A 27,672-nucleotide genomic window follows, 5' to 3' on the forward strand; every position below is an offset into this window, starting at 1 on the left:
AAAATCAACCTGCAAATATGCTGTGCTTAAGTAGCTTTAAGGAAAACTGGCTAACAGTATTTTCAGGTTTCCAGTGGGGAATGTCTCCTTATGGTACAGCTTTTTTAGCTTTTTGTACAAATGTAAAACTTACTCTAAAATAGCAAGTTTGGTTTCCAGCCATAACTTTCTTCACAGCATGCCATTCTCCAACAGCTGTAAAATTACAAATGCTGAGTTTCAAGCAGCAATGTTAATTTTCATTTTAACTATAATTGATCTTGGACTGTTTATAAAACAGGCATTGCCTTAATCTTGCTGAACTAGATTACTGTACAGATGTTAAATGTGCTTTTATCACACCATGTACTGCTTTATAAAACCTTAACATGCTACAAATTGCTCAATTCATATGACCAACCCATGATAGAGATTTAAATTTCAAATTAGAAAGTGTTTCTTAATAAGTTTGAAAAGTGGCAATATTTGACATTATTATTTTCATAGCACTTTTAATAGATCTCTTTTATTTGGAAATGCAAAAGACCTATGTCTAAATTAAATTAATGATTTCCAAAGACCATTTACGGTACAGGAATATAAAATTTTCTCCTGGCCTATGATCACAATTATTTAATTGACTGAGCATTTTTTTTGTTGAGAAATATTCTTGTTTATTTTGTAAACCATTTTTTTGGTGCAGCACGCGGTCCACAACCTGTAGTTTAACACCCTGTCGATAGGCCAAAAGAACATTCAGGTTCCAGAAGCGCATGTAGCAGAAGGTCCTCACAGGCGAAAGCTTTAGTGCTGAACAAGAAAATGCTGTACGGTTTCAAACATAGTTATAAAATTCAGAACGCCTCAAACAGATGTTGCAGGGCCATGTAACTGCATCTTGGTTTGAACAAAACCAAATAATGAAATTAAAACATCAGGGGGCATGACTTGGATCAGTGGCATATTTTCATGGCTTTTGGAGTTCTTCACAAATATACACACCTGACGCAACTCAACTGTAGCTCCCTTGCCCATTTCCAAACTCACTTTAACTGGAGCTAAACTTGGATGGAGCTTTAGCACCTGAAAATGCAGCAGACATGAACATTAATTTTAGATATTTTCAAAGTAAAGATTAAACAGGTTAAAAAGTTACTAAATTGCAGCATTAAATTAGTTTACTGAATAGCATTAGTATAATTAATAGCAATGGAAAATAAACAGCCCAATTTACATACAATCCAGAACTAACTCATACACATTGAACCGCTAAAGAAAACTCTCCTGTTTATCTATTTTGAAAGCTGCCTCCAGTGCACATCTGTTTTTGCAAGATTCAGCAATATATTTGCTAAATTTAGCTGCAACAAATGTTGCAGTTCCTGTTCTACTAGTTCCTGTTGTCTAGAGGTTTTATGGTTTTACTATCAAGTCTGTAATAGTGCTGACAACTATAAAAATATATACATTAGCTATGATGCTTGTCTAAGTATTCATAATTGTTATGGCATACACTGGAGGCTGCATTGGTATAAGGTGACACCGCCCCAAACTTAATCTTCCAGAGAGGTAGCTGATTCAGGGAGAGGAAGATACACATTGTTCAGCTTGTTCCCCTCAGGGGAGGTATGTATACATACAATTGACAAAAACAATATTAAAGAACAATATTAAAATTAGCTTCCAGTCAGAAATACAATGGCAGTAAAAGGGGAGGCTAAATAGCAGAAACAGTATCAGGGAGCATGTGTAGATTGAGAATGTGCAGCAGAATGGGGGAAAGGGAAGCTGTGTTGACAGCCAGAAACAAGTCCTGTAAGGGCAAGGTGAGCCACAGCCTCAAAACCCAAACCTTTGGTTGTGTAGGCAGGAGGAAGATTTGATGGACATATTTCCAATAGAAGTTGGATAATCTTACGATTGTTAAAATATATTTTGCATTTCTTTTACTTATAACTTCTTATGCTTTCTATTTTATTTAACTTGACATAGTAAGTTGAGACAAATGTTGAAAATATTATTTCAAAACTATTTTGAGCAATTTGATTGGTTTTGCCTTCTGTATGAAAAATGCATGAGGCTGCATGAATAAATTTGAATCAGTAAATTTCCATCTCAACCAATCAGGTGGAAGAAATTTTATTTAAATTGACTAAAACTTGGTAAGTCTGAGACATTGTGAAATGCAAACACACATTAAAAACAATGACTGAACAAGGTTCCAGAGGTACAACATTTTTTTGGTAGAACTGAGAATGTAATTTTACATAGCTAATTGAGTGGAATAGAAGGTAGCAAATGTAACACCACCATTCTAGAAAGGAGTGAGAAAGAAAACAGGAAAACTAACGGACGACCCAAACCTCCCTGTCGCTTGCCATTTTAACACTCCACCCTGCTCTCTTGCCCACATGTCTGTCCTTGGCTTGCTGCATTGTTCCAGTGAAGCCCAACGCAAACTGGAGGAACAGCACCTCATCTTCCGACTAGGCACTTTACAGCCTTCCGGGCTGAATATTGAATTCAACAACTTTAGATCTTAAACTCCCCCTCCCCCCATCCCCACCCCGTTTCCTCCCCCTCCCTTTTGTTTTTTTTTCAATAATTTATATAGATTTTTCTTTTCCTACCTATTTCCATTATTTTTAAATCTACAACTAATACCTTGTCAATCTTTCCACCCCACCCCCACTAGAGCTGTACCTTGAGTGTCCTGCCTTCCATTTTTAATTAGCACTTTTCTTAGATAATATCACCACCTTCAATACCTCTTTGATCCTTTTGTCTGTGACATCTTTTGATTATGTGCTCCTATCACTGTTTGCTTGTCCCTACAACCACCCCACCCTCAACTTCTCTCCCCCCGCCCCCCACCTTAAACCAGCTTATATTTCACCCCTCTCCTAACTATACTTCAGTTCTGTTGAAGGGTCATGTGGACCCGAAACGTCAACTGATTTCTTCTCCGCCGATGCTGCCAGACCTGCTGAGTTTTTCCGGGTAATTCTGTTTTGGCTGGTTAGCCTGGTTGAGAAATGTTGAAAGCCATTATTAAGAGAGTGAGAGCAGGGCATTTAGAAAATCACAAATGATTAGACATGGCTTAATGAAAAGGAAATCATGTTTGACAAATTTTTAGGTGTTTTTGAGGGTGTAACTAGCAGGATAAATGGGGGAGAATCACTGGGTGTAGCATATTTGGATTTTTGAAAGGCATTCAATAAGGTGCTACACAAAAAGACTGTGCACAAGATAAAGGCTCATAGCATGTAATGTTTTAGCATTTGTAGAGCAAAAGGAGAGAAAACAGAGTCAGAATAAACAAATCATTTTCAGATTGGCAGACTATTACTAGCAGAGATCCACAAGGAAGAGAAGTGCTCATCTATTTACAATCTATATTAATGATTTAGATGAAGGAAAGAGTATAATGTATTCAAGCTTGATGACACAAAACTAGATGGGAAAGTAACCTGTCTCATGGACATAAAGAGTCTGCGAAAGAACATAGGTTAAGTGAGGGAGCAAGAAGGTGGCAGATGAATTATGTGAGGAAATGTGAGGCTTTTCACTTTGGTTAGAAGAGAAAAACAGAATTTATTTTTTAAATGGTGAGAAACTATTAAATGTTGGTCTTCAGAGAGATTTGAGTGTTCTTGTAAATGAAACACAGATGAACAGCAAGCAATTAGGAAGATAAATGATCTGTTGACTTTTATTGCAAGGGAGTTGAGTACAAGAGCAAGGAAGTCTTGCTTCATTTGTACAGGACTATGGTATGATCATACTTGGAGGACTGTGTACAGTTTTGGAAGAATATACTTGCCTTAAAGGCATGCAATGAAGGTTTACTAGATTGATTCCTGGGATGAGAGGGTTGTCCTGGGATGTCCTTTGAAGAAAGGGTGAACAGAACAGGCATATACTCTCTGGAGTTTAGAAGAATGAGGTGTAATCTCTTGAAATATACAAAATTCTGAGAGGGTTTAACAAGGTGGATGCAGAAAGGCTATTTATCCCAGCTGTAACGTCTAGAACTAGAGGACATTGTCCCAAGGGGTCTGCCATTTAGAACTAAGATGAGCAGAAATTTCTTTACTTAGAAGGTTGAAAATCTTTGAAATTCTCTACTCATAGGGCTGTGGATGCTCAGTCAATGAGTATGTTCAGAGCTAAGATCAATAGATTTTTGAATCCAAAGAGAATCAAGGGCTTTGGGGGTCAGGCAGAAATGTAGAGTTGAGATAGAAGATCATCAGCTATGAACTTCTTGAATGGAAGAGGAGGCTCACAGGATTGCATGGCCACCTTGGGTTGCCATTTATGCTTGTATGAGTATAATGGAGCAGCACCTAATCAGTGACAGCTCCCTACTTAATTATATGATCTTCAAAAGTACCTTGTTCACAAAAAAAACAAGGAGAAACAAGTAACAAAATGCAAAAGCATTTGAAATCTGTTTGACAATTCAAATTAAAGTGAAACTCAGGGAACCATTTCTCATTAAGTTTAAAATCCCTTTGCTGATCAACCAAAATGAGAGGAAAGATTAAGAGCAGTTGAAGTCTAGGAAAACACAAAAAAGTGTAATGTTGCGAAAGAAAGTCTTCATTGAGTGAAACAATAATGAAATTGAATCCTTATGTGAAAATCAGCCTGACAAATTGAGAAGCATGGAGTGGTGAAAGGGAGAAACAGTGGTGAGATATCACAATTTCATGGAAAAGATAATGGACATTACCATTGTTAAATTTTGCTTCATTGCAATGTACTAACTTGATATTTTAATTACTTGAGTAACAGAAAAGCTGTTTTCTGTGTGTAGACCGTTTGTTGTGTATAGACTGTTGGCACAGTAGTTTCATATACGAAGGAATGCAGTTCCTGAAACATAAAGTTCTTGGCTCCAAATGAGATAGAGTGAAAATCATGTTACTTCCCTTATAGGGCAATGTATTATTAAAAGTATGGGAAGCTGGCACTGCCAGAGACCTGAGAGAAAATTCTTCCCATTGAGACTGGGGATGATATGCCACCCAATGAGACTTAGAAAAGAAGAGGAAAGAACACTTAAATTTAGTACAGGAGTTGCCTACAGTTGTCATTTTAATAAAAAATGCAAAGCAGTACTTATGTTCAAGTTTCTCCCTATTTTCCATATAAAAATTGATGAGAAACAAATCCAGTATCTTACTTTAGTACAAAACATTTTGCACAAAATATACCTTTTTTCGGTTGTGTCGCAGTTTTGAATCAACTTTCTCAGTCAGTTGCAGTGAATCAAACAAAAAGGCTATCACTCCTCGGTCCAGATTCCCACTCACTGACAGAACATGTGGGACAACAGTCTTCTTCCCATCTCGACCCTTTCGAGAAATAAATATATTCTGATAAGCAGGGATATATTTGTTAGGCATTGCTTGCCCCATCCCAAAATCTTGTCTTTTCTCCCCTCTTCTTGTGAAATCACTCATTCTTGCCATGGTTAAATAAAAGAACTTCCATTCATATAGTGCCTTATCATGTGTCTCAAATATCCCAAAACATTTCACTTAGAAAGAAATACCTGATGTAGTTGTGGTTACATGGGTAAATGTGGCAGGCAATTTGTGCACTGTAAGGCCATAAGACCATAAGACGTAGGAGCAGAAGTAGACCATTCGGCCCATTGAGTCTGCTCCGCCATTCAATGAGATCATGGCTGATCTGATAATCTTTAACTGCACTTTCCCGCCTTTTCCCCATAACCCTCGATTCCCTTACTGATTAAAAATCTGTCTATCTCAGCCTTGAATATACTTAATGACCCAGCCTCTACAGCCCTCTGCAGTAAAGAATTCCACAAATTCACTAGCCTCTGAGAGAAGAAATTCCTCCTCATCTGTCTTAAATGGGTGACCCCTTACTCTGAGATCATGCCCTCTGGTCCTAGACTCTCCCACAAGGGGAAACAACCTCTCAGTGTCTACCCTGTCAAGCCCACTAAGAATCTCATATGTTTCAATAAGGTCGCTTCTCATTCTTCTAAAGTCCAATGAGTAAAGGTCTCATAAACAGCAATGAAATCAATAACTAGTTAATTTGTTTTTAGTGGTGTTAATTGAAAGCAGAATGCTGTTCATAACATGAGAAGAACTCACTGCTCTTCTAATAGTGCCATGGGATCTTTCTGACAGTACAGCATTCCATCAGCATTACACTGTTCTGGTAGCCTAGATTATATGCACAAATCAAGGAAAGGGGTTTGAACTCATGACCTTGACTCAAAAGTTAGTGTGCTACCAACTGACCCAAGGTTTGCAAAGCTTCATAAGCCCACACCCAAGAGGATATCCATTGCTGTGCAGCTAACACTAACAACGGCAACCAAATTATGTTCTTATTTTTGATCCATGCACATGCAATTCCCAGTTATAATTGCTCAGAAAGATCAGAAGAGCAAACTTGGCTTTTCCCTTTTTAGCCCAGAGTAACTGACAGTCTTGGTGAGATCAGCTAATTCAGCAATTGTGAGTCGTCATTAATGGGAAGATATCCAACTTGAAAACTATAACAGCCATGTTAGAAAATTATTTTGAAAATCTGAAGTTGTTCTGTGTAGAATTTAGTATTCTTTAATCACACCTTTTACACTGCAAATAAACAAAGTTGCACTTATACCTTTAAATTTGCTTTGTTTCCATGATGCTCAAGCACAAGTTCCTTGTCTCCCAGATTTAGCAGCTTCTCAATTGGTTCCTTCCCCCACGGAAAACTGAAACACAGTGTGGTTCCTTTAGTTCCATCATTATCCTGGAAATCACTGGCTGTGAAACTGGATGGATTTTTGGCAAACTATAAAATAACCAAATAACACTCAGAATAAAACATGGGAAGATATTAGACAACTATTAACAATCTAGCTGTTTTCTTTCCCACTTCCTCCCCCAATACAAAAACAAGTAACTATGGGACAGAAATTGGTCAGCAAACGACAATGAGCACAAAATGGATAGAGCCCATTTTGCTCACATGATGATGTAAACCGGTGTGGAGTTTAAAATGCTGAATTTCCTTACTTGGCCAACTTTCAGGTTTGCACCTTCACACTGCTGCAGACAAGAGAGTGGTCAGTGTCACAATATGCACTGTGGTAAGTGCATGTGTGAAGAACGATCTCATGGAACGACAAAATCACAAATGCAGCAATCCTCTCAAAAGTAAAGCTCCCAAGTATATTGGCACTCAACAAGCAGGGGTGACTTTGTTGGCTCAGGCATGTTCATAGGACGGAAGATGGTCAAATAGCTAAGAATTCTCTGTATGGCAAGGTAGCCAGAACCAGTAGGATGCCCAAAGCTCCACTTCAAGGATACTTGCAAGCACGACATGAATACTCTGTTCATTGATTCTCACACCTGAGACACTAGCTAACGACAGAGGGAAATGGCAACATCATCTGCCATTGTGGGCTGACATGCATCACCATGTTGATCAGTGGCTAGAGCGGCTTGGCAACAGGTACCAACATTGAAAACAACCCATAACGACATTTGACAACCACTTCATATGCAGCACTTGTGGCAGAACTTGTTTCTCATAGATTGGTCTCTTCAGCTATCAACAAAAGTGCACCATATGAAGCTACCCCATCTCCAGTGGATTTGATTTGCTGCATGTCTATCATCTTACCCAGATGGAAGCATGCTGATGATATTTGACCAATCATTCCTGCGGCTGCAAAGTTCTTTAAAATATTGTTCGAAACTGTTTTGCACTACCGCTAAACAATTGAGTGATTAGCAATCTATAGTGCATTGTGTTTCAGAAATCAGTAGTTCTTACCTTCCTCCACCATAGTAAACGCTGGCGTACCCAGTAGTCTAGCCATTGGCCTGAAGTCCGAGGAGAGCTAAACCATACTAGGGATGCCATTTCCATCTCTCCTGTTCTTTAAAGTAATGGGAAATTAAAATTATTACAGAGGAACAAGGGTAATTAACTTGTACTTGACATTAGAGCTCTTTCATTCAACTAACTTTTTTTCTTAACACTTTGTCTTTCTCCCTACCTTCCTTCTCCGTCCCCAAATGTTACATTATTTTGTTTTAAAAGGAGAGGCAGCAGAATATTTTTCCTTAAAGCAGTGAAATTGGGTGGCAGACTAATTAATTGAATTGGGTCATTAACCTTCACAGCGGATACTAAAATAGAAGGCGTAGCGCATAATTCTGAAGACCAAAGGAAGTTGCAGGAGACTATTGATGAGATGGTGACAGGTGAATTTTGTGTTAGTAACTGTAAGGTGGTCAAAAAAAAACACTATTATTGACCGGAAAAGCAGGGTGCTGTGGAAGAGGAGAGCAATTTGGGAGGTTACAATACATTAGAAGCAGCAACTCAAGTGGTTATAAAGTATTAGGTTTAGGGCAAGAAGCATAGAATATAAAAGTTGGGATATAATGGGGAATCCACGTAAAATGAATAACATGACAGTTGTGTGCCCAAGATTTGAGATCCAAACTATTATAAGCGTGTTACAGCAATAGAGAGGGCCAAGGAGAGATTCACTATCATAGTGAAACTTATTTTGAAAGCCAAAATTGTTTTATGTTTGTGAAGTAATGGCATTTTACAGTTTATGAATTACTCACTGTACATGAATTTAATGAGTCTCAAATTGAGTCTCTCACCTGACCGCATTGCATACTGTTGGGTATTTACCAGTAGGAAAGGGCTGATAACACACACCGATCTCAGCCAAACCAAATGGTAACTTCCTGTTCACAAGGCTCAAAGACCTAGCATATTCTTGAACAGCTCCTGCAGAAGATCACAAGAAACAGGTGTGCGTTTCAGACTTCAAAAAATATCTTTGATAAGATTCTAGAGATAAAACCTTTTACAAATCATGGCTAGCTTTAACTTTGAATACTGGCCTTTCAGACAAGTAAGGAATTAATTATATTTTGTGCACAGATATCCCAATAAATGCCCAACAGCAGTCTTAACCCAAATCAACTGCTAACCACCCCCACTACACAAACGTGCACCCTAAAATCTTCTTTGCCACTTATTCGTCTGGTTCTCTTATATACCTTGTTGTATGCCCATGTTTTCACCCATTCCCAAATAGCATAGATGTATTCAAGGGTAAACTAAATAAGAACCAGGGGAGAAAAAAATAGAAGAATATGCAGATAGGATTAGGTGAAGAAGGGTGGGAGGAGGCTTGTGTGGAACCCAAGTACCGGCATGGGTCTCTGATGTCAATGGCCTATTTCTGTGCTGCAAATGCTACGTAACTATATTCTATACAGTTCATCCATGGGCACGTCTAGCACAGGGGAAGCAAATGGTCGAGGGAACCTAGCTCAGGTTTCCAAAAGCCAGAATACTGTGACCAGTTGTGGTATATCTATAATTGCAATGACTGAGAAAAGCCAACTCAACACAGGCTAGTAACTGAGCTTGGTCTGTAAGGGTCAGAAGCATCAGCCAATCTGATTCGCTTCATATGACATCATGAAACGACTGAAGTTACTGAATACTGCAAAGACTATGGGCCCGGACAATATCCTCACAGCATTACTGAAGACTTGTGTTCCAGAGCTAACCACATCCATAGCCAAGATGTTCCAGTACAGCGACAAGGCTGGCATCTACCCGATAATATGAAAAATTACCCAGATACGTCCTGCCCAAAAAAGCAGGACAAATCCAATCCAGTCAATTACCACCCTAACAGTCTACTCTCGGTCATTAGCGAAGTGATGGAAAGTGTCACTGAAAGTGCTATCAAAAGGCACTTACTCAACAATAACCTGCTCACTGATACTCAGTTTCAGTTCCACCAGGGCTACTCGGCTCCTGACATCATTACAGCTTTGGCGCAAACATGGATAAAAGAGCTAAACTCAAAAGGTGAGGTGAGTGTGGCTGCCCTTGACAGCAAGGCAGTATTTGAACGAGTAAGGCATCAAGGAGAAGAAAAGAGTTGACATTTCGAGTCCTCATGACCCTTCAGCAGAACTGAGTATAGTTAGGTGAGGGGTGAAATATAAGCTGGTTTAAGGTGGGGGGGGAGGTGGGGAGAGAAGTTGGGGGGCTTTGTGGTTGTAGGGTCAAGCAAGCAGTGATAGGAGCAGATAATCAAAAGATGTCACAGACAAAAGGAACAAAGGGGTGTTGAAGGTGGTGATATTATCTAAGAAAACCTTCAACACCCCTTTGTTCCTTTTGTCTGTGACATCTTTTGATTATCTGCTCCTATCACTGCTTGCTTGACCCTACAACCACACCCCCCTCCAACTTCTCCACCCCCCCACCCCAATCTTAAACCAGCTTATATTTCACCCCTCTCCTAACTATACTCAGTTCTGCTGAAGGGTCATGAGGACTCGAAACGTCAACTCTTTTCTTCTCCGCCGAAGCTGCCAGACCTGCTGAGTTTTTCCAGGTAATTCTGTTTTTGTTTTGGATTGCACAATGTTCAGTACCATTCACAACTCTTCAGAAACTGTAGCAGTCTGTGTCCATATACAGCTAGACAGGACAACATTCAGGCTTGGACTGATAAATGGCAAGTAACATTTGTGCCACACAAGTGCCAGGCAATGACCATCTCCAACGAGAAAGATACTAGCCATCTCCTCTTGACATTCAATGGCATTACCACTGCTGAATCCCCTAATATTCTGGAGGATTGATCAGAAACGGAACTGAACAACCATATAAATCCTGTGGCTACAGGAAAGGGTCAGAGGCTGGGAGTTCTGCTGCGAGTAACTCACACTATGTCTCCCCAAAGTCTCTCCACCATCTACAAGGTTCAAGTGGGGAGTGTGATGGAATACTTTCCACTTGCCTGAATGAGTGTGGCTCAAACAACACTCAAGCAGTTCGGCACCATCTAGAACAAAGCAGCCCGCTTGATCAGCACCCATCCATCACCTTAAAGATTTGTTTCCTTCACCACCAATGCACATCAATACAAGATGCGCTGCAGCAGTTTGCCAAGCCTCCTTCGACAGCACCTCCCAAACCTGTGACCTCTACCACCTAGAAGGACAAGGGAAGCAGGTACATGGAAACACCACCACCTGCAAGTACTCTCCAAGCTACACATCATCCTGGCTTGGAACTATATTGTTCATTCACTGTTGCTGGGTTAAAATTCTGGAACTCCCTCCTAACAGCACTGTGGGTAGACCTGCAACAGATGTACAGCAGTGGCTCAAGGGGACAGCACACCACTGCTTTCTGAAGGGCAATTAGGGATGGGCAACAAATGCTGGCCTTGCCAGTGATGCTCACATCCCATGAAAGAATAAAATTAAAATAGACTTTACCTGAGACAGAGTTAAACTAATTATAATGCCCTGAGAAGCTCTTCATTTTTCCCTCATTTCCATGGTGTTGAAACAAGACTCATCATATCTCCTATTCTCATTCTTTCCCTCATCATAAATGTTTTTCCTCCCTTAACTTCCAGATCTTCTGAAGCCAAGGTTATGTGATTATCACATTATCTTGACTTCCAGATTTACCTAACTTGCTATTCTATTCTTTGCAACTCGAGCTTCTCAAATTTAAAAAAAACTGAGTTTATACTGTGAATGTGCATTCCCATAGGGCAATATATTTTAAATAATAGTTAATGCAGCTGAGGATGGAGATAAATACCTCACTACTGCCATCAGTTGGTACTGCAAGGTATATTTGTTTTATTTTGCACTCTTCTATTTCCTCCCTGATAGCATAACCAATATCTGCAGCATACTATTGAAGAAAGTGCATGCAAATTCTCACATCCTATTTTTTTTTAGTTCAGAGTACACAGTTGGGATGAAATTAAATAATTGGAAACCCTTTTGTGATATAGAAAATTAACATTATCCTTTCACTTCTGGAATCTAGATTCAAGTTCAGCCTGCACTCATGAATCAAACCTTACTTCTTAACAAAAACTAAAATACCTGGAAAAACTCAGCAGGTCTGGCAGCATCTGCGGAGAGGAACACAGTTAACGTTTCGAGTCCGAATGACCCTTCGACCGCACTAAGTAAAAATAGAAGAGAGGTGAAATATAAGCTGGTTTAAGGGGGGGTGGGAGAAGTAGAGCTGGATAGAGGGCCAGTGATAGGTGGAGATAACCAAAAGATGTCACAGACAAAAGGACAAAGAGGTGTTGAAGGTGGTGATATTATCTAAGGAATGCGCTAATTAAGGGTAGAAAGCAGGACAAGCAAGGTACCCCCCCTCAAACCAGCTTATATTTAACTCTCTTCTATTTTTACTTAGTTCTGTTGAAGGGTCATTCGGACTCGAAACGTTAACTGTGTTCCTCTCCGCAGATGCCGCCAGGCCTGCTGAGTTTTTCCAGGTATTTTTGTTTTTGTTTTGGATTTCCAGCATCTGCAGTTTTTTGCTTTTATCTTAAACCTTACTTCTTGTTGGGAATGAAAGTTAATAATCAAATTAAACTATAGTCACCACTATCAGTCAGTGGATCAGCAAACTGGCTGTGAAACACAGAAGAGGCCATGAAAGTCAGGTACTATCCACTCTCCAGATGTTTGCTTATGAATTGGAAATGCAAGGGTGTGCAGACTACAATGAACAACCATGGGTGATTAATGCAGAATTATTTAGTTTCGAAATATCTATAAAGTTAGCAGTCTGACAGTCTGTCTACACATGTAATACCATATTTGCAGCAAACCAACAGTGGTTAAGGGCTGTGAATTTGCATGGCTAAGTCAGGTGGTAGAAGATGAGGGAGAAATCAAATTGCTACCTTTTGTATTGTATAGATTGATAATCTTTACCACATGAATAAAGTATGTTCCATATGCTCAACTATGTCATGCTTACTCAAAACACTTTAAAGAGCCAGAGAGAAGGAAATTGACTAACATTTCTTTACCACACATGCTTTGGCATTCAACATGCTGAAACAGATTTCTGCAGTCAAACCTTCAGACATCTTCGAAATGAAAACTACAATTATAAAAATCTCAACAAATGGGTTTCTTTATCTTCAACTTTATATGGGACAGTTATTTACAAAGTAAATTTTATGAAGGGTAGCTAGTTGCCTCGTACGCACAAATGCCTATCATTCTTAATGGTTGCCAAATCAGGATACTGAGGAATCCATGTTGTAAAATTCTTAATGGCCCAATATAAAATGCATACACTCTTCTTCCCTAAGGACACAACTCATTTACCCTAGGCTTAAGGGTGTAGGCATAGATTAACAAGAGCAAAAACGCACTGACGCCAACTGCAGAAAGACATTACTGGATAAAAGCAAAATACTGCGGATGCTGGAAATCCAGAACAAAAACAAAAATACCTGGAAAAACTCAGCAGGTCTGACAGCATCTGTGGAGAGGGATACAGTTGACGTTTCGAGTCCGTATGACCCTTCATCAGAACTGGAGTTCATTAAGCTTAAACTGTACAGCCTACCCGCACAGAGCACTGCTAAGTTTTCCTCTGTTTCTCTGACTGGACAATCATATCGTTTTTGGGAATTGCTTTGCATTGTTACTGAAATGGAGTGTAGAGAATCCAAATTCCGAGTGACAGATATATCCACTCAAGGGAAAAAAAATGATCCAAGTTAAGAAAGACAAGCCTCCTTCAGTGTACTAAAATCTACCATAGGGAGCCAATTACAATCTTTCTTCCCACATATTATCACTTTGGACCTTTACTCAGAAGTACTATAACCAAGTCAGTAAACCTCCAGGTACTTCTTATTTTCACCACAATTTTTAAATAATATTAGTTGATAATTAGATAAGCAACAAGCACAAGTTTAAGTTCTCACCAAGCAAACAGTGGGCACAAAAAGCATACTATGAAAATAGCCTAAAAAGTCATGTTGTTTTAAACCACACAGTTGAATTCTGAGAACCAAACAGTCAACACTACAATTTTAAGAAAATGAAACAAAACTCTCAGCAATAAGACAAACAAAAACAGTCTTATGGTTGGTAATTAATTGATAGTGCCAAGTTAAAAAGAAACAGGTCTGTCAAGGTCATTGGATAAATGGGTCATAGTGTATGGTCAGATAAGGAATACCTAGAAGTGGCCCCATGGAAAGTTATTTTAATCCAGCTTACTGTCTTGGTTATAATAATCTGAGACCATGGAAAGGGTGTTGAACAGCTTAGCAGCAACCAGACCTTTCATTAACCAATTAAAATGACCATGAGTCCCAGTAATGGATGCCCCAAGTGAACCAGTCTGACGCTGCCAGGGCCACTCAATTCCAGGCCTTGTTACAGCCTTGGTCTGAACATGGGCAAAAAGAGCTGAATTTCAGATATGAGATCTGAGTGATTGTCCTTGGCATCAAGGAGTCAAGCACAATTAATCATTGGGAAACAGGGGAAACTCTCCACTGGTTGGAGTCATTCGTACTTAGCATCAAGGAAGATGATTTCGGTTGAGACTAATCATCTTAGCCCCAGAACACTGCTGCAGGAGTTCCTCAGGGTAGTGTCGTAGGCCCAACCATCTTCAATTATTTCATTGACCTTTCCTCCATCATGAGGTCAGGGCATGCTTACTGTTAAGTTTACAGTATTCAGTACCATTCACAACTCATGTACTGCCTGGACAACAATCAGGTTTGGGCTGATAAGTGCCAAGTAATATTCGTGCCACAAAGTGCCATGCAATGGCCATCTCCAACAGGAGAGTATCTAGCCACACCCCCCCTTAATGTTCAACAGCAATAACCATACTGAATTCTGAACCATCAACATCCATGGGGGTTACCAGTGATCAGAAACTTAACTAGACCAGCACAAATAAGAAATATATAAAAATGAGTATTATCCAACAGCCATTACAGAGGCATGATTGCAAGGTGATCAAGACTGGGAATTAAATATTCAGGGGTACTTGACATTTCAGAAGGATAAGCAGAAAGGAAAAGGAAGTGGAGAAGCTCTGTTAAAGAATGAGGTCAGTAGAGTAGTGAGATATGATGCTGGCTCAGAAAAGCAAAATGTAGAATCAGTTTGGGTGGAGATAAGCTAGAACAAGAGAAAGAAGTCACCTGTGGAGTAGCCTATACTCCCCCTAAGAGTAGCTGCACTGTAGAACAGAGTATAAATCAAGAAAAAACAAGGACTTGTAAGAAAGATACTGCAATAATTGTGGACAACTTTAATCTTTATATCAACTGGCCAAAATAAAATTGGCAAAGCTAGCCTTAAGGACAAGTTAATAGAGTGTATTCAGGACAGTTTCTTAGAAAAATACATGTGGAGCCAACCAGGGAACAGGCTATTTTAGGTCTGCTAATGCGTAATGAGACAGGATTAATTAATAATCTCAAAGTAAAGGATCAGCTAAGGAAAAGCGATCATAACATTAAGAATGTCGCATTCCATTTTAGGGTGACAAACTTGGATCTGAAACTAGTGTCCTAAACTTAAATAAAGGCAATTACAAAAGGTATGAAATCAGAGTTGGCTAAAGTGGACTGGAAAAATCATTTAAAAAGGCAAGGCAGTAGAAAAATAGTGCCAGACATTTATCATAGAATGTTACAGCAAAAGAGCTGGCCATTTGGCCTGTCGTGTGGGTGCCAGGTCTCTGTAAGAGCTACTTGATTAGTTCCATTCCTCCGTATTTTTCCTGGCGCCCTGTAAATTTCTCTTCAGGTTATTATCCAATTCTCATTTGAAAGCGACAATTGAATCTGCACACTCTTCAGCAGTACATTCCAGATCCTAAGTACTTTCTGCATAAAACTGTTTTTCCTCATATCACCTCTAATTCTGTTGCCATTCACTTTAACTCTGTGCCCACTGGTTCTTGACCCTTCTGATGATGGGAACAGTTTGTCCTTATCTACTCTGGCAAGAGCCAGCATGATTTTGAACACAAGGTGATACTTTCTCAACAAATATATATTCAGGGAGAAAGAAAGAATCCATAAGGGGTTGAACCCATCTGTGGCTAAGTCAGTTAAGAATGGCATCAAATTGAAAGAAGAGGCATAAAATGTTACGAAGGCATGTGGCAGGCCAGAAGATTGGGAAAATTTTAGAAACCAGCAAAGAATGAGTAAAAAATGGAAAAATTGGTGAGAATAAACTAGCATGAAATATATAAAGACAATAAAGCTTATACAAGTATATAAGAGAATAGCTAAAATAAACATTGGTCCCTGAGAGGACAGGACAGGAAAATTAATAATGGGAAACAAGGAAATGGCAGAGACTTTGAACAAATATCTTCACTTTATCTCAACAATAGAAAATCGGGGTGGGGGTGGGGGTGAGGAACTTAAAAACAATTACACTGTAACCTCTCCAATCTGTAAATCTATTGTTCAGAAACACCAGTTATCCAGAAATATTTTGAGCAGAACCAAATAACTCATGGCATCATTTTAGTACAGTACTTTGGAAGTGGCAAACATGTGTCAGGAAGATATAATGTTATTGGAACTTATTGTAAAACAGTGGTATGTGTCTATATGTGTCTGTGTGAGACTTAATTGGATTAAAGGCAGCTGGTCTGAAGGCTTTGATGTCTTAGAAGATGAGACAGGTTTGAAATGTTAAGTAGGTAAACATGGGAGAAGTTTAGAATGTAAGGTGTAAAAGGACATTTGCATTTTTAATAAACCAGACTAGATTGTTTTCAAAGGAGGGGTGTCACCTAGCCAGGTGAAGTTCAGAAACAATGTGTTTATTTCCCCCCAAAAATTACTGGTTAAATTGGTACTATAATAATTTTTTATGATCAGGGAGGTAAAGTCCAAAGACAGTGAAACAATGGGAATTTGCATTCAGAGGGGAAAATATGTATAAAGGAGAGAAGGCTGCATGTAAAGTTTAGGCATTTTAAGATCTATCAAGTGTGAAAAGCCTTCAGCATCTATGCCTCAAACGGCTGTCTACAAGGAGCTGAAGTTAAGGAAACTCACTTCGAATTGGATTGTTCAGGGTATCATGTTTCTTTGTCTGGGTCTTCTAAAATCTGTGTCTTACTGTTGCCTTAACGAAAGTGTAACTGGGAGTTAGATTAATTAAGGGATTTAGAAGTTATCATAGTAGTAATTTGTAGATCTAAGTATGTATCTAAAAGTATTTCTTCTATTAATAAAGGTTTAAATTAGTTTGGTAAGAAACCTATAAGGCCTAGTGGTCTTATTACTACTGAGGTCAAGGCATGCATCTAAATTGCAAAACAAGTTCTGGCAGTTGTTTCAAGTTGCCCTTGAGTTTGAGCAGCTCAGCATTTACCAATGGCTGTGCCATAACACATGGAAGATAGTATTTGAATAAGTCAAATTATTTTGATTACAGCTTTATAATGTTTCATCACCGTTTTATGCTTCAGGAAAATACGGTATTCTCATGTTCACAGACTTGTGGTTAGGCAGTCTAACGTCTTTCTATCATCCAGAAAATTCCAAAATCCAGAAATGACTCAGTCCCAAACATTCTGGACTGGAGAGATATCAATATAGTATCAATGTTACAATGTATCACCAGAGAAATATTCTAGGCAAACTTATGGAACTAATGACTGAGAAGTCCCGTGGAGCAGATGGCCTGCATTCGGCAGAGAGTGAATGAGTTGACTGTAATCTCCCAAAATTCCCTAGATTCTGGAAAGGTCTGAGTGGATTGGAAAACCTCAATTATAATTCCCTTATTCAAGAAAAAAGGGGCACAGAAAACAGAAAACTATAGGTCAGTTGGCCTAACGTCTATCATTGAAAAAATGCTGGAATTATTAAGTAAGTCCACAGGACCTTTAGTAAATCACAATACAATCAAGTGGGGTCAACATGGTTTTATGAGAGGGAAATCATATTTGACAAATTTATTAGAGTTATTTGAGGGTGTAATGAGCAGGGTGGATAAAGGAGAACCAGTAGGTGTGGTGCATTTGGATTTTAAAAAGGCATTTGATAAGGTGCTACATAAAATGTTGTGGCACTAGTTCATAGTGTTGGGGGTGATATATTAGCATGGCTAGAGGGTTGGCTAACATGTTGGGATAAATGGGACATTTTCAGGTTGGCAAACTGTAACTAGTGGGATACCACAAGAATCAGTGTCTGGGCCTTAACTAATTACAATCTAAATCAGTGATTGGAATGAAGGGACAGAGTGTATTGTAGCCAAATGTGCTAACAAAGATAGGTAGGAAAGCAAGTTGTGAGGAGGGGACAAAGAGTTCATAAAGGGATATAGATAGGTTAAAGTGAGTGGACCAAAAATTGACAAATGGAGTGTAGTGTAGGAAAATGTGAGGCTTTCCACTTGGTAGGAAGGATAGAAAAGCAAGGAGAGAGGTCACAGAATGCTGTGGTACAGAGGGATGTGGGTGTTCTCATACAAGGAATGCAAAACGTTAGCGTGCGGGTACAGCAAGTAGTTAGGAAGACAAAAGTTGGCCTCTTTGGTGGTGGGGGGGGGTATGTATAAAAGTGGGAAAGTCATGCAACAGCTGTACAGGGTATTGGTAGAACCATAGCTACTGCGTACAATTTTGGCCTCCTTATTCAAAAAGGGATATGCTTACAGTGGAGGCAGTTCAGAGAAGGTACAGTGGTTTGATTCCTGGGATGAAAGGGTTGTCTTAGGAGGAAAATTTGAGCCTATAATTATTGAAGTTTAAAAGAATGAAGGGGCTTGACAGGGTAAATGCTGAGAGGATGTTTCCCCTGGTGGGGGAAATCTAGAACTAGGTGGCATTGCTTCAAAATAAGGGACACCCATTTAAGATAAAGGCGAGGGGGAATTTCTTCTCTCAAGCAGTTGTGAATCTACCGAATTTGCTGCCCCAGAGAACTGTGGAGGCTGAGTTGTTGAATATATTCAAGGTTGAACTGTAAGGGAGTCAAGAGTTAATGGGGAACAGGCAGGAAAGTGGAGGGACATAATGACACAACGTCATGATCTAGAGGCCATATGGCCTTCTCCTATTTCTTATGTTCTTATAAACACTATGGCTACAAGAGCAGGTCAGAGGCTGGGAATTCAGAAGAAAGTAACTCATCTCATGATTCCTCAAAGCCTGTCCACCATCTGCAAGTCAGGAATGTGATGGAAAACTCTCCACTTGCCTGGATGATTGCAGCTTCAACACTCAAGGAGCTCAACATCATCCAAGACAAAGCAGCCCCTTGATCAGCAACCCATCCGCCACCTTAAACATTCATTCCCTCTACCACTGGTGCACAGTGGTAACACTGTATACCATATACAAGGTCCATTGCAGCAACTCAGCAAGTCTCCTTCAACACCACCATCCAACCTGGTGACCTCTATCACCTAGAAGGACAAGAACAGCAGATGCATGCGAACACCAACGCTTGCAAGTTTCCCTCCAAACCACACACCACCCTGACTTGGAATTATATCACCATTCCTTCAATGTTACTGGGTCAATACCTTCCTAACAGCACTCTGAGTGTACCTCTACCACACGGACTACAGCAGTTTAAGAAGGCAGCTCACCACCACCTCCTCAAGGACAATTAGGGATGGAGAATAAGTGCTGGCCTTGCCAGTGACGATCACACTCCATGAACAAATAAAAAAGCTGACTAGTTGAATGCTTGTGAAACAATGGAACATGTCAATTGTTCAAACAACAGAATAAATAGAGCAGGAGTCTTCATTTGTGAAATCAAATACATAAAAGATTGTAAAAGTAAAAAACTGCAGATGCTGGAAATCCAAAACAAAAATAAAAATACCTGGAGAAACTCAGCAGGTCTGGCAGCATCTGCGGAGAGGAACACAGTTAACGTTTCGAGTCTGTATGACTCTTCAACAGAACTAAGTAAAAATAGAAAAGAGGTGAAATATAAGCTGGTTTGGAGGAGGGCGGGGGGGCTGCACAGGACAGGTAGAGCTGGATAGAGGGCCAGTGATAGGTGGAGATAGCCAAAAGATGTCACAGACAAAAGGACAAAGGGGTGTTGAAGGTGGTGATATTATCTAAGGAATGTGCTAATTAAGGGTAAAGCAGGTTTTAGTAAACACCTTGTCAAACACCAGGAGAGAAATGGAAAGCAATGAAGGTGAACAAGGCAAAATAAAAGATTGTGCTTTTGAAAGTCAAAAATCAGAACAGAGAAATGCTTTGGAAGCTCACAGAAAAGTTTTAAGTTTTGAAAAGACGTAGGATTCAGAAAACCTGGAGATATAAACTAGCGATTTCAACTCATTTCATCTTCGCAAGCCTCCCATTATCTTACATAAATGCAAAGTTAGCATTGTCTAGTGCAATTACTACTCACTGCCACAGTACTGTAACATCTAGAATTAGTAACACTACCTGTGTGCTGGACGAGGTCCCACTGTTCAGGAGACAGCAAACAAGGAGGGGATGCAGGTGACTTAGAACAAACAAAACTTTAACTGAAAGAAAATTCATTTAATTCTTATTTTATACTCATCAAAACGTTCTGCAACTCATCATGGAATATCTTGGTAGGTACAACAAAGAATGAAAAAAATGGAATAAAAAAGAACAGTTCAAGATACTAAGCAATAATGTTACTATTGTACCTTGCAGTAGATTAGGACGTAGTATAGTGCTCTCCTCCAATAAGTCTTTTAGTGAAGCAACAATTTCTTCCTTAGTCAAGTCCTTGTTGCTTAATGGCACTTGCAATGCTGCAGTCTCTATCAGCCTCACTAACCTGTTGTCTGAACTCTGACACCTCAACTTATGAGGTGTCGTCACTCCAAATACCTGTTCTCTAGATAATACCACCGAGTCCCACCACTTAGTAGCCAAGTTCTTTTTGAGTTCCATTCCCAAATGTCCATAATTGTACCAACCATTGATAAGAGCGTCTTGGGTAATTATATCTCCAGTTATAAAATGCCTACTCTGGCAAAGATCAATGAGCGTTTCAGCCAATCCAGAAAGGTCCGAAGAAGATTTATTGTATTTTCTTGACATCAGGCAAGGGCCAAAGACCTGCCAATCTTGTTGAAACATTTTACTGGAGACCTTCCATTTCTTCAAGAATGACTTAACAGGAAATTTCATAATCATCAATCCCATGATGGCAAGTTTCATTTATAAGAATTCATAAAGGCAGAATTATCAGAGTGATCTGAAGTCATTTTAGAACAAGGTTGATGTCACAAAACATCTGTAGTAAAATAAACAGAATATGTAAATGCAAGTAAGCTTATCCATTGTAATAAACATGTTTTTCCCTTTGAGAATTCCACTTGAGTTAGTAGATTTCAGAACTACAGGTTCTCATATTTATTGATGCTGTAATCAGGTTATTCAGATTAGTTCAGGATAAGAACAAGAACTATTAAATATGTTATAGCCCCTCTGCTAAGAGCTACGATAACATTTACAATAGTGTAGTACTACACTAAAGATTTTTAATTTGTACTTTGTGTTGAATTAGGTAAACTGAATAGAGGGGGAAAATTCTCCAAGGTTCCCACTCCTATTTGTTACCCAATTAACCATATTGGAAATTGTCCATACAGAGATCAGGCGAGGAAGAAATCAGTCTTTGCTGTAAATCCCCAGCAGCAGAGTTTCCCATTTTAGAACAGCAATTTAAAAACCACTGCAGTGCCCCTCTCACTACCCCTCTCCCTCGAATTTTTCCTTTTGCCATCCCCCTCAGCCCTTTCCTTCGACCCTCCCCTCAGTCTCCTCCTCTTCTACCACCCCTTCCCAGTCACTTCCTATCTCTGTGCCCACTCCCCCCAGTCACCTTCCCTTCCAACCATGACCCCTTCCCTCAGTCACCTCCTCCCCATCCATCTCACCTTCCCTCAAGGCCATAACCCTTTCACCAACACCACCACCTTTCCTCAGTCCCATCACCTTCCCCCTGCCCATTTACCCTCAACCCCACTTAGTTTTGTGCAACACAGCAGCAAACCCAATTACATAATATTTCATATATAAATCTCGGTAGTAGAAAACTCAACGGACAAAGCTGGGGGGGGAAGCCCCAATACACAGAGTGATAATAGCCAGAGTCCTTAATGTGATTGAAAGAAAATCTACCTCGCACATGCTATCCTCCCTATTGCTGTGCTGACCGTTAAACCGTGCCGTTTAAATGCAGCTCGCGCCACTTCGAGCCGGCCTCGCGACTTTAATGACATCACTTCCTGGAAACCACCGATCAACCAAGCGCGCATGCGTAGTTGTGCGAACTGCCCCCTCCTTTTCCGCTTGGTAAAGGCATTGTTTTGGCCATCTTGGTAAAGGAGGTTTTGTTGAAGATAAAAACAAAAAACTGCGGATGCTGGAAATCCAAAACAAAAACACCTGGAAAAACTCAGCAGGTCTGGCAGCATCGGCGGAGAAGAGCAAAGTTGACGTTTAGAGTCCTCATGACACTTCAACAGAACTAAGTAGAAATTGGAAAGGGGTGAAATATAAGCTGGTTTAAGGGGGGTGGGGGGGGTTTGTTGGGACAAGTAAGCAGTGATAGGAGGAGATAATCAAAAGATGTCACAGACAAAATACCAAAGAGGTGTTCAAGGTGGTGATATTATCTAAAAGAATGTGTTAATTAAGATTGGAGAGCAGGACAAGCAAGGTAGCTCTAGTGGGGGTGGGGTGAAATAAACCATGGGTGGAATACATTTAAAAATAATGGAAATAGGTGGGAAAAGAAAAATCTATATAAATTATTGGAAAAAACAAAAGGGAGGTAGAAAAAACAGAAAGGGGGTGGGGATGGAGGAGGGAGTTCAAGATCTAAAGTTGTTGAACTCAATATTCAGACCGGAAGGCTGTAAAGTGCCTAGTCAGAAGATGAGGTGCTGTTCCTCCAGTTTGCGTTGAGCTTCACTGGAACAATGCAGCAAGCCAAGGACAGACATGTGAGCAAGAGAGCAGGGTGGAGTGTTAAAATGGCAAGCGACAGGGAGGTCTGGGTCATGCTTGCGGACAGACCAAAGGTGTTCTGAAAAGCGGTCACCCAGTCTGCGTTTGGTCTCTCCAATGTAGAGGAAACCGCATTGGGAGCAACGAATGCAGTAGACTAAGTTGGGGGAAATGCAAGTGAAATGCTGCTTCACTTGAAAGGAGTGTTTGGGCCCTTGGACGGTGAGGAGAGAGGAAGTGAAGGGGCAGGTGTTGCAAATTTTGCGTTTGCATAGGGAGGTGCCGTAGGTGGGGGTTGAGGAGTAGGGGGTGATGGAGGAGTGGACCAGGGTGTCACGGAGGGAACGATCCCTACGGAATGCCGCCGGGGGGGTGAAGGGAAGATGTGTTTGGTGGTGGCATCATGCTGGAGTTGGCGGAAATGGCGGAGGATGATCCTTTGAATGCAGAGGCTGGTGGGGTGATAAGCGAGGACAAGGGGGACCCTATCATGTTTCTGGGAGGGAGGAGAAGGCGTGAGGGCGGATGCGCGGGAGATGGGCCGGACACGGTTGAGGGCCCTGTCAACTACCGTGGATGGAAAACCTCGGTTAAGGAAGAAGGAGGACATGTCAGAGGAACTGTTTTTGAAGGTAGCATCATCAGAACAGATGCGACGGAGGCAAAGGAACTGAGAGAATGGGATGGAGTCCTTACAGGAAGCGGGGTGTGAGGAGCTGTAATCGAAGTAGCTGTGGGAGTCGGTAGGCTTGTAATGGATATTGGGGGACAGTCTATCACCAGAAATTGAGACAGAGAGGTCAAGGAAGGGAAGGGAAGTGTCAGAGATGGATCATGTGAAAATGATGGAGGGGTGGAGACTGGAAGCAAAATTAATAAATTTTTCCAGGTCCCAACGAGAGCATGAAGCAGCACCAAAGTAATCATCGATGTACCGGAGAAAGAGTTGTGGGAGGGGGCCAGAGTAGGACTGGAACAAGGAATGTTCCACATACCCCATAAAGAGACAGGCATAGCTGGGGCCCATGCGGGTACCCATAGCCACACCTTTTATTTGGAGGAAGTGAGAGGAGTTAAAGGAGAAATTGTTCAGTGTGAGAACAAGTTCAGCCAGACGGAGGAGAGTAGTGGTGGATGGGGATTGTTCGGGCCTGTGTTCGAGGAAGAAGCCGAGAGCCCTCAGACTATCCCGGTGGGGGAGGGAGGTGTAGAGGGATTGGACGTCCATGGTGAAGAGGAGATGGTTGGGGCCAGGGAACTGGAAATTGTTGATGTGACGAAAGGTGTCAAGGAATCACGGATGTAGGTGGGAAGGGACTGGACAAGGGGAGAGAGAAGGGAGTCAAGATAACGAGAAATGAGTTCCGTGGGGCAGGAACAGGCTGACACGATCGGTCTGCCAGGACAGTCCTGTTTGTGGATTTTGGGTAGGAGGTAGAAGCGGGCCGTCCGAGGTCGGTCGACTATCAGGTTGGAAGCTGTGGAAGGAAGATCTCCAGAGGAGATGAGGTCAGTGACAGTCCTGGAAACAATGGCTTGATGTTCAGTGGTGGGGTCATGGTCCAGGGAGAGGTAGGAGGAAGTGTCTGCTTCAGGAGGAAGGAGTCAGGAGGAAGGTTCTGTTGAAGTGTCATACGGACTCGAAACGTTAACTGTGTCCCTCTCCGCAGATGCTGTCAGACATGCGGAGTTTTTCCAGGTGTTTTTGTTTTGGTAAAGGAGGGGCCATCTTACTCGTCAGACTCGCAGGCCCCACCCAGCAAATTAAACTCTCGTTAAACACACACCTTATTCAGTTTTAGTGTAGTAACTATTATTCTCATAGAAGGAGAAACTGGATTTTTGTGAGTAAATATAATTTTGATCCTTATCCCGACATTTTTTGTTAATGTACATAGTGGGCGCTAATTTGGCAAGGGTGTGGGAAGGAGTTAGGAAGGAGGTACTATCCAGGGTGACCAACTCTGGATGGGAAAGATAAGGGACACTTCGCCGTGGGGCAAGGGGTGCTAACAATGAAGTAAGGTTGGGGGGTGGGGAATGGTGTTGACAACATTCTGGGAACAGGGCTGGGGAGTTGGCGGTGGGTGGGTTAGATGAAGAGCAGCTCATTGGAGCAGGGGAGGTTGAGTGCTGATGACACCGTAGGGGCCGTGCCGGGTGAGGGGGGGTGCAGATGGCACAGTAGGGGGTTGGGAGGGGCTAACGACACTATTGGAGTGGTAGGGTGCTGATGAGGCCATGGGAGGCAAATGGGGGAGTTCCACTCACCTCCCCTCATGCCTGCCTGGACCCCTCCTCCCCTTCATGCCTGTCTGGACCCCTCCTCCTCCTCACATCTTCCTGGATCCAACAATGTAGTCACTGTTGTAATGTAGGAAATGCAGCAGCTAATTTGCACACAGCAAACTCCCACAAACGGCAATGTGTAGTGACCAGATAACCTGTATTTCTAATGTTGATTCAGAGCAGGTTCGATGGGTTGAATGGCCTGCTCCTGTTTCTTATGTTATGTTCTTATGAACACCTAGCAAATGAAAGAATAGGACGAGGAGCTGAATTTAATCAGCAGTGACTGGCAGCTTATAATTTATTTTGAACAAAAACAAAAATACCTGGAAAAACTCAGCAGGTCTGACAGCATCTGCGGAGAGGGATACAGTTGACGTTTCGAGTCCGTATGACCCTTCATCAGAACTAAAAAGTATATTTTTTAGTTCTGATGAAGGGTCATACAGACTCGAAACGTCAACTGTATCCCTCTCCGCAGATGCTGTCAGTTCTGCTGAGTTTTTCCAGGTATTTTTGTTTTTGTTCTAGATTTCCAGCATCCGCAGTATTTTGCTTTTACAATTTATTTTGACAGGTGACAAGATAGAAGAGATGGCTTGACAAACTTGCAGCTGGCATTTGAAATCTAACATCCCCTTCTGTGACCCCATCAAGTTCCTCTCAACCCAGGAGTAGCAATTCTTCCTCCGCCTAGGAGATTAGAGGGCAGATCAAGGCTTGTGGTCCACCATCTCTAGTCAATCTCTTATTCTAGTGTCGTGGGCAGAAGGTCAGAATGACCTCTTGTTGGGATGAGATGCAGTTTATCTCAGCTGTCAGAATGTAGATTATAATCATGGTGATGACAGGTGTATGGAACAGACAACTAGCAAGGCTAAGTCCTGTTTACCAATTAAGTCAGAGCAGAGATCAGAAGGATATACTAAGAGGCTACAAGAGTCATGTCTCTGTCTGAAGAATTGTGCATGAATATTGCAGAGTAACCACCCTGAGAAGAGGAATCTACCAAGATCTTTTGAGGATAAAATGTGGAAATCTGCTCCATCCAGCTGCACCTAGGAAGACAACTGAACAAAATGGAACGTGGAATCACCGCATTGTGACCAGCTAAAGGACAATTAACCATATATTTCATTGATTGTTTATTTTCTTCACAAACTGTAAAAAAATCTTTACATCTATCCTCATGTTCTACCATCTGTACTAGTGTGTGGGGTGGAAGGGGTAGGGAATGTGTGTGATGTATGAATGAGAGTTATGATTTACCTCATTTTTTAAATTCAGGAAATAGGGTCAGTAAACTTACCTTGTTCTTTTATTTAAAGTCAGAAAACTGTTTGATGAATTCTTTATAATCTGAAAGCGTACACAGTGAGATTCCTGCAGTATAGGCAAAGCACATCCTTGCTAAATTCACAACAGAATCTTGTCACAGCCAGAGCTGGAGTGGTAAGTTAAGGGACCTCTCCTGATGTGGTCCTAATAATATGGACGGAAAAAGTTAGATATAATAGGTTTTAAGCAACTGGAAGTGAGGAGGGTGGATAAAGAACAAAAGGGAAAGTCTGTGATATGGCGGAAGGCAGGAGACATTAAATGACAAAATATTTGAGTGGTATTGGGACAAGCAAAGAAATAAAAGATGAGCCTAGAAAGGAGTGAATGGCAGAATCAGTTGCCATCCAAAAGCAAGAAGAGTACAAGTTAGAGAAACCAAAAGCAGAAAAGATGGAAACAAAATGGTGGTAGAAGTTACCATCTGAAATTGTTGAACTCAATGTCGAGTCCATAAGAACATAAGAGAGAGGAGCAGGAATAGGCCGCTCAGCCCCTCAATCCTCTTCCGCCCCTCGAGCCTCCTCCGCCAGTCAATAAAATCATAGCTAATCTGATTTGGGCCTTAACTCCACTTTCCTGCCTGCCCTCCATAGCCCTGGACTCCCTTGTAGATCAAAAATCTGTCTAACTCAGCCTTGAATATATTCAATTACCAGCTTTCACTGCTCAATGGGGGAGAGAATTCCAAAGATGTATGACCCTCTGAGAGAAGAAATTCATCCTCCTCTCTGTCTTAAATGGGAGACCCCTTATTTTTAGGCAGTACCCCCTATTTCTAGACTCCCCCTTGAAGGGAAACATCCTCTCAGCATCTACCCTGTCAAGCCCTCTCAGAATCTTATATATTTCAATCAGAACATCTCTTTCTTCTAAACTCCAATGAGTATATGCCCAACCTGCTCAACCTTTCCTCATAAAACAACCCTTTCATTTCAAGAGTCAACCTAGTCTTTGAACTGCCTCCAATGCAAGTATATACAATCTTAAATAAGGAGACCAACTGTACACTGTACTCCAGCTGAGGTCTCACCAACGCCCTGTACAACTGTAACAAGACTTTCCTACTTTTATATTCTATCCACCTTTCAATAAAGGCCAATATTCCATTTGCCATCCTAATTACTTACTGTACCTGCATAACTTTTTGTGATTTATGTACGAGATGTTCAGATCCCCCTGTACCACAATGTTCTG

General features: G+C 41.0%; 1 protein-coding gene and 1 long non-coding RNA gene across 3 annotated transcripts in view; one reads left to right on the forward strand and one right to left on the reverse strand.

Moving 5' to 3' along the window:
• The window catches only part of polg2 (polymerase (DNA directed), gamma 2, accessory subunit), a 37,164-nt gene extending 15,041 nt beyond the window's left edge, over positions 1-22,123 (reverse strand). Inside the window, exons 1-7 of one of the 2 annotated variants that reach the window (XM_078571242.1) lie at positions 22,018-22,123; positions 20,808-21,127; positions 8,652-8,781; positions 7,804-7,909; positions 6,640-6,813; positions 5,205-5,345; positions 982-1,062 (exon numbers count right to left, since the gene is read on the reverse strand). In XM_078571242.1, the coding sequence (XP_078427368.1) occupies positions 982-1,062; positions 5,205-5,345; positions 6,640-6,813; positions 7,804-7,909; positions 8,652-8,781; positions 20,808-21,051 (876 nt within the window). In that variant the 5' untranslated portion in view covers positions 21,052-21,127; positions 22,018-22,123. Of the gene's footprint in view, positions 1-981; positions 1,063-5,204; positions 5,346-6,639; positions 6,814-7,803; positions 7,910-8,651; positions 8,782-20,531; positions 21,128-22,017 lie in introns of both variants that reach the window. The other variant, XM_078571241.1, reaches the window with a different exon arrangement.
• A 2,433-nt stretch (positions 22,124-24,556) lies between these two features.
• LOC144667581 (uncharacterized) lies at positions 24,557-26,321 on the forward strand. The gene is made up of 2 exons (XR_013573328.1): positions 24,557-24,692; positions 25,715-26,321. It is a non-coding gene; the product is annotated as an uncharacterized LOC144667581 (long non-coding RNA).
• Positions 26,322-27,672: the final 1,351 nt, after the last annotated feature.

This window comes from Cetorhinus maximus, chromosome 24 (assembly GCF_964194155.1).
Source record: "Cetorhinus maximus chromosome 24, sCetMax3.hap1.1, whole genome shotgun sequence".
In the NCBI taxonomy this organism is placed as follows: Eukaryota; Metazoa; Chordata; class Chondrichthyes; order Lamniformes; family Cetorhinidae; genus Cetorhinus; species Cetorhinus maximus.